Below are 8320 nucleotides of genomic sequence, written 5' to 3'. Positions count from 1 at the left end.
ATTAATAGAAAATAATTTTTAAAATAATTATTATAAAATTTAACATTACATTATAAAAATACTCTACACTGTCAATTTTTATTAATAAATTTATTACATAAAATTATATAATTGTTCAGTACTCTATATTTTATAATATTGATAAAAAAAACTTTTTTTTCAAAAAAAATATGAATTGAATAATACTAATACTTTTTTTATTGCATAACATAGGCTTAAGTATAAGTTAACAAATCTTTAAAAAAGTGGAAACATAATCATCCCACATCTAAACCCACTTAGGTTGGATGATTTATAGAATCTCCACCGATATTTGAATTTGATTAAAAGCATTAAATATTATTTGACTGCTTTCTATTCCTATTAGTAAGTGTGCTATCATGCTGGAAACAATTGAAAGGAGAATCAGCACGGTATCTGTTATTTTCCCCTTCCCCACATTTTTGACTATGCATTCAGGAAAGAATGATGTCTTTTATACAATCAATTATGCACAAAAGAGAGGATAAGAAAAGTTGAAAGAAATATATGATTAGATAACTAATATGATAGAGAAAAAATATATAAAAAATGTTATATAAATAACATTATTCTTAAAGTAAATTATATATAGTCTTTCAACGAACGTGATAGGGAATAGAGATACTCGTCTATGATCGGTATATCATCTAAGTGTTCTACATATATTTGATCAGTTATCTTAATTATGGTAAAAAAAAGCAATCCATATATTTTCATTGATTAACTTTCGTCCCCACTTTCATCCGTCTTTGTCTAGTTTGTTGAAAGATATCCAACAGTATGCGCATCTGAATTATTATGGAACTACAACACTCCTAATAATTAGTTGATAGCTCCTATATTCCATAATTATTAAATGGTCCTACTTTGCTCTCCCCCACTTTTTATTGTGATTTTTGGAGCCTTTTACTAAGGTATCTTTCCATACAAATTAAGTCTTAGATGAATATTTATTCAGCTGGTTAATCATTTTAAAATTTAAATATTTTATAAAATTATTATTATTATAATTAAACCATTAAAGTAACATTTACCCTAAAAAATACCTTAACAAAATATTAGTTTTTTTTCTTAATAATTCAATTGTAAACTTAATTCACAAGGGTTTCACTTCTCTTTTTTTTTTTCTTCTAAAATAACGTATAGCATAGAAAATCTAGATATATCAACCATTAATTTTTTTTAAAATAAAAAAAATCAACCATTAAAGTTTCCCTTTGCAACGATCGCTAAGTTCAGGTACTCTCTCCAAAAGCTCAAGCCTTTTTTGGGTCTTAGTTCTTAGTCAACACTCGTCATTTGTTGATTCACATACTTTGTTTTATTGAAAATGGAAAAGTAATTAAACATGACATACCAAATCTCTTTCTGTATTTATATTAAAAAATCACCAGCATTTTATATCTTTTTTCATTCCTTGGAAAGAACAAGCATTTTAGATATACATGAAAAAATTATGAATATTATTTTATTAATTTTAAAAAAAATGGTGTAAGCACAAGTGCACAACCCCACCCGAAAGTTAAGATAGCTACATACCCTTTATAGAAAATAGGCCATGAAGTTGGAGAAATTACTTATCCCTTAGATTATAGTGCTAGGCCCGTTTTCCATCAGTAAAACCCAAGATAAAGGTGCCCCCCTTAACACTAGCAAACTAAAATAGAAGTTACCTCGACCTTGAGGGAAATAATACTGGGCAACAGAAAAAGCCCGTGGATAAAAAGTGGGGGCCTAGTAGAAGACAAAAACGTAACAGGGTTAGAAGGTGTTATGTTGGGCTTGACCTAACTCCTAAGGCGCATAGGTCCACGTAAGGTCAAAAGTCACATCACCGCATGCATGCCTTAAAATCATAATATATCATTTTCATGTGATAAAGACTTGCATTAATAATAATTTGTTTTATGGAAATAAAAAAATATTTTATAAAAATGTGCATAACATATTATTATACCAGTATAAATTACGTGTATAAATAATATTTTATAATAATATAAAATAAAATCTAAAACCCTGAAAAGATTCTAAAACGACGATTGAAAAAAAAAAGCTAGGGGGATTTTCATATAGTAGTACCTTTTATGTTTTATTTATGAAATTCATGGCATGACTAACTAAAAGTTTTCATTTATGAACATACTTTTTAGTATAATGTTAATGAAATTAAGTTATATTCTTTTTCTTTTTGGTGCATATTCTTATCTTAAATCTTAATCAAATACTCTGCATTTTCCATTAATTAATTGATGGGTTTAAAAAAGTTGTCAGAGTCAAAGTCAGACTCAGAGACACGCATGTACTAGCTGGCAGTAGAGAACAAGGCTGAACAACGTAGAATTGGAGAGGGTGTGTCTGTCCATATAAAGCTTTGCTGGCTTTCTTTTTTCCTTTCTTAAAAAAAGAAGAAGATTAAGTCAATATCATCCACAAGCCTAATTATAAAATTTTAAACTTGCAAGCACTAAATTAATGTTTAAGTGTAATTAGTTTGTTGAATTTATAATGGCTGCCTGATTATCCATTACAACTTTCTTTAATATATCATTTTATAAAGTAAACTTGTCCATTATTTTAAATATATATATATATATATATATAACTTTGTTAATATCTTGCAATTGCTATAAAATTTATCAAATAATCAGCCATGCATAACGATATATATATTCCTTCAATTTCATACATATGCATTGGAGCAATGTCACGTGACTTTGAATTTATGGCCTCGAAATGTTCAATAACTCACCGCACTGTGTTACTGCAAATTTTCAACGTAACTACCCTTGCTTATTTATACTACTGCATTCCTAATACGAAATTATTCCATCTAAAACTAATACGAAATTATATAATACTGCATCCAAAAAGAATTGAATACTAAAAAGTGAAAACAAAGTTTTAGTATATAAGATCATTCACATAGAAATTATATAATACTACTTTCTATGTGAATATTTTTTTTACCAAAAAAGATTATTCACATAAAAATTAGTATTATATAAACAAAGTAAAAGGTTTATTAACATCTATTCCAAATCATCAAGGAAGGATCCAAGATATAATAATTTTCATTATTCATATACGAGGGGGAAAAGGTGATTTTAGGGATAAAATGAAGAATATATATATATATATATATCAAAACATCATGTTCCCTTTACTAGTATTAAGTGGCATTTATGAAATTTACAATTGTGTGAACAAAACAACGAAAGAATCAAACGTACATTATAAATGGGCCTTGAATTGAACTTGGTCTCATATCAGCCCAAATAATTCCAAATATAATATTGGATCTTAAATAAGCCCAAAAAAATAATAAAGAACTATATTCTCTTTGCAACTTGATGTGCGTCTGGGGACTTTTGATTTTGATTTTGATTTGTGCTGTGGTGAGTTGGTGATTAAACGTGATAAACGAGTTTGAACTGCATGATCTTGAATAGTTTTAATGTCTGATAAATGTACTGATTTATACATTGTGGGGCTGAAGCAACTATTGTTGCTTGTAATATATTTGGTTCAGTATGTGACAACTCCTTTTGATAATATGATTAAACCATGGTTTCATGCTATATGTTTGTCTCTTTTATATAACGGATGATGCAATTGATATGACTCAGGATGGAGAACTCATTAAGACCTTATGACTTCAACAAGAGATTTTCCTGCTGTACGCTTGTGCTAGTAATGTTGGTACTTAAATAGTGAATTAGTGATCAACTATATTACTTTGGTAATTTGATCAAGCAAGCTTTTATACTTAAATACTCGTTAGATCTGCTTCAGGTAACTGAAAAAAGTGAAGATGTTAGTACAACATATAGGTGAAGGAGGGGTACCTACATTAACATGATGCACTTTTATTTTCCGCTAATCGCATGCAATGACTTTATTATAAGTCAATTCTGTAAGAAATAAAAAAGACTTTCTTATATGACAAGAAAATATGATAATTGATTTAAATGGATATATATGGGTGTCTTATTTCCTGTGCATTTTTCATTGACAAGGCTCCCTAGTATATATAGTTATAAATGTGGTTACATTATATTTTTTGTCTCTTATTTTTATTTAAAATTTCAGCTAATTGTAATAAATTTTAAGTGCATAAAAATCAATAATTTAGCTTTACAAATAACTTTGTCCCTAATTATTTCGAATTGCAAACACCCTTAAATTACCAAATTAAAAGGGGGAAAAAAGGTGAATAACTAAACTGAAGCTTAATCTTATTCTGCAAAAATTGTACAGATACCATCCTTTGATTAAAACAACTTTACTTGCTTAATATTAACTACGACATTGGGCTAGGTTAGGTGAGTGAGACCATTCCCAAAAGGCCAAAAAAATAAAAATAATTACGACTTCCAATAAACTACACTAACACGGGGTGATATGCATTGTCTAAGATTGTTCTTTTTTCCTGTAAAAAAAAAGGTTTTTCTTTTTTTCTTTTCCTTCCTATAATTATAAAAGTCACCTTCGTATTCGAGGAGAAGGTTAGATAAAGCACCATTTTTATAATATTTTTTTTTTAAATTCCAAAATTATAAGTTGGTTTGGTATCATTAAGAATGTTAACGACTTGAGTTAAATATTTAAAGTTTAAGACTCATTTGTTAAAAGAAAGAAATTAAATGATCAAATTTAATTTATTTGTTTATTCAATTGAAATATAAATGTTGACTTCAATTTATTTTTAATAAATATGAAATTTTAGCTTGCCTAAATATTTCATTTATTACTTAATTATTTTTCTTCATCGATTTCTATTTGAAACTTATCCATTTAGCATATAATAAACACCTTGCTAAAAAAACAAAATATAATTTTGTATTTATATTAGGATGACTTAAAATAGAAAATGAAATATTTGGTAATGAAAATGATAATTTTTTAAAGAAATTTTATGATAATTTATTTTAAATATTATGATTTTTAAAGTTGAAATTAAATAAATGGTAGAATAAAATAAATATTATTTTCTAAGTGAGCATAATAAATATGATTATACCTATTTAATTAAGTGATATATACATATCGAAACTATTCACGAGTTATTAACATCAAATTGACAAAGTTTAAGCTAAAATTTATTTAAATATTCAAGCCTAATTTTAAATCCAACTTTCTTTAATAAAAAAATTAGCTTGCTTATTTAGATAAACAAATGATATATATATATATATATATATATATATATATATATATATATATATATATATATATATATATATATATATATATATATATAAAGATAATTATTCAAAACTAAAGAATGAATAAAATTTGAAATTTGCTCAAAAAGCATAACTGTTATTATAAAATATTGACGCTCTAGTTAACTTATGAATGATCCTATATTGCTTGCTTCCAAACAAAATTCCCCAAAGTGTTTGAAATATTACTAAGAGAACTTCTATACTTATTTATCATGAATTAGGAGCAACTAGATGTAAATTTAGTAAATGTCATAATCCGCTTCACTACAATTGATCACTGTTTGATTTGAACCTTGTTTATATATAAATTGTAGTATGTCATTCACCAAAAAAAAATAAAAAATTGTAGTATGTGTTTGCTTATGCATATTTACGCATGTTGTAATTTTGGTTTTGGTCACGTGACTTAAAAATATTACATAGAAGTTCATTGACACATTTCTAACTCAAATTAGAAGGAAATTTTTTCTGTTATATATACAAGTACAAACGATTATTAGAACATGAAAAATGAAAAGAAACAAACACGTTCTTTAAGAGGTCAAAGCTTTCAAACAATATATAAATTTATTTGCAAAAATCAAATTAATTTCTTTTAATATTCAAAATTAATACAGTATAATTCACATTCACATTTTTAATTAATAATAAAGCAAACCCCAATTGAATTGTAGTTGAAGTAGACTGCAACAACTGCAATCCCAAACAAACTTGTAGTACCTGTGAAGTTAAGACTTAAGAGCTCAAATCTTATACCTAACCAGTATGGAAGTATCTCTAATCCGAAGGTTGATTAATGATTATAAGTAACAAATCCAAGAAAAGATTCTCATAATCAGTTGTCCAAGACTTAAGGAGAGAATCCTAGCCGTTGACTGGCAAGGTCACACGTGGTCTCAGTGAACCCTACCCTAGACTTGACCAAATCAAACTCCATCCACACGTTCTGCTGATGATGATGTCCAATCACATAAGCTTCAATTCCCAACAAATCAGAGTTCCCAAAAGTGAAGCAATACACGCAATCCCTCCCTTTACTCACCCTATACAGCAGCCTCTCCCCTGACACCCTCATCTCCGCCCCCGAGAACACCAGCGTCACCGCCGGCACCGCCGCCAAGCTCGCCGGCGCGTGGTAGCACAGGTCCATCGCCCCCTCAAACACGAAATTCGGATCCTCTATTCGGGTCAGCACCCCTTTCGTCTGCTCCAAAAACTCATCCTTTAGGGAATTGTAAACCGGCCCGAGGAGAAAAGTAAACTGGGTACCCGAATCCACCATTGTCTGACCCGCTCCGGTGTGGTCGGGCACGAACACCGACTTCGGAAGCTGCAGGAGTTTCTCCGAAACCTTAATCCCCTCGAGCTGGACCGTGTACGCGACACGGTCGAAGTACGGCGACGAGGTTGTCGCCGTCACTAGAGGGGTGTACTGCAGTGGCGACGGCGCGGAAGGCCCGTCGCCAAGGAGGAGGACGCCGAAAGCGTCCTCCCCCGAGATGCAGTACGAGAATTTCGGAAGCACCATTTGTGTTACCAGCGAGAGGGAGCCTCGGTTCATGCCCATTAAACCTGTCGTTTTAGCATCCTCGTTGATGTCGGAGGTGTAGCCAGCGGAGTCCATGCACCCGAATAACGTTCCTGGTTGCGCGGCGCCGGCGAGGGAGAAGGTTTCGGCGGCGAGGGTGCCCTCGGCGGAGGAGGCGTCGGCGTAGGAGACGATGACGTGGCAGAGTTTGTTGTTGGGGTCGCATGAAGCGGGGATAGTGAGGTCTCGGGTTCGAGTCATGCAGACGGAAGAGTTGCATGGGGTTGGGGTGTAGGAAGAAGAGAGGAGTGGGTTGAAGGTTGAGTTTAGGTTTGGGAGTTTTTTGCAGTGGAGCCAGGAGAGTTCGCTGCCTGTGTCGAGGACCATGGTAACGTTCTGTGGGGGCGAGCCTATGGTTAGTGAGATGGTTAGTGTGACGTTGTGCTGAAATGCAAGCTTGCGTGGAGGTGTTTGTGTTTGTGTTTTGAGAGGTAGTAGGAGGGGTTTTTGTGTTTGTGATGAAGAGACACATGTTTGAATTTGGAGGAGAATGAGGGTTGTGAGAGAAGGGAGAAGGAGAGAAAGAGAGGAAATAGAAGAGGCCATGATATCTAGTTGAGAATATTGATTCAGGTTTTGTGTTAGTTGGTGTATTGATTTTATTTGATTTGCTTCTCATGAGTTGGATATTAAAAGGGGAGAGACAGAGAGAGAAATTAAGGTAGGGGAGGAGGTCTCTGTTGGATTAGTTTGTTGTTAGCAAAATGTGTGATGAATTGAAGACTCCTGTTGCTATCTTACATCTAAAAAGAGAATTGAAAAAGAAAGAAATTATAAATATGATAAAATTTATGATATAATAAAAAGAAAAAAAGAAAATATATATATATATATATGTGTTACTATTGTGCTCCCATGAGATAGTCACCGTGTGAAGATGTGGTGGAGCTCTCTAAAGATTCTCGTGTATAGCTGTATTGGATGAGAATTAGTGTCGTGACAATCAGTGGAAAATGAATGTCTTGTTTGCTAGTTTTAAAAAGGTAAAATTACTTGTTCAAGAATGTACACTATACAGTAATCTTTTAGGTAAATTTCCCATTCTAATTTATTATTGACGCCATGTCTAATAGTATTGAAAATGTCTCCATTCTATCAATTTCTTTTTTTAACAACAAAAGGATGAACGGTATATGCGACCTTCATAATGTTGATTGTTCTTCTTATGTAGCATTTGGCTGCATGACACACTCAATTATTTAATTAGTATTTGACTGCATGAGAGTTGAGACTATGAGAGTGATCGTCTACCACTCTGATTTTATTGTTGTATAGAGATTGCATTTTAGTTTCACAAGCCAGAGTCAATGTGTGAGGCGCATTGGTTTGATCATATACTGTATCTTACAATTAAATCGTCGGTAGGATGTCACATTTAATTTGATTACGAACAGTACGTGGCAATGTAATTGTCGTTACTGTTTGATGGTTACGTATTGTTAAGGCTAACAGTGTAGCGTTTTCTTTAGATTATTCTTTTTCT

General features: G+C 31.5%; 1 protein-coding gene across 1 annotated transcript; it reads right to left on the bottom strand.

Annotated features, from left to right (window-relative positions):
* Nucleotides 1-6052: 6052 nt before the first annotated feature.
* LOC114384469 (aspartic proteinase PCS1-like) lies at nucleotides 6053-7542 on the bottom strand. Its single transcript, XM_028344139.1, has one exon. The coding sequence runs from the start codon at nucleotides 7381-7383 to the stop codon at nucleotides 6100-6102; it is 1284 nt and encodes a 427-aa protein (XP_028199940.1). The 5' UTR covers nucleotides 7384-7542; the 3' UTR covers nucleotides 6053-6099.
* Nucleotides 7543-8320: the final 778 nt, after the last annotated feature.

Source organism: Glycine soja, chromosome 14 (genome assembly GCF_004193775.1).
Source record: "Glycine soja cultivar W05 chromosome 14, ASM419377v2, whole genome shotgun sequence".
Classification (NCBI taxonomy): Eukaryota; Viridiplantae; Streptophyta; class Magnoliopsida; order Fabales; family Fabaceae; genus Glycine; species Glycine soja.
The sequence above is the reverse complement of the archived record's forward strand: the minus strand, read 5'-3'. Positions and strand labels throughout refer to the sequence as shown.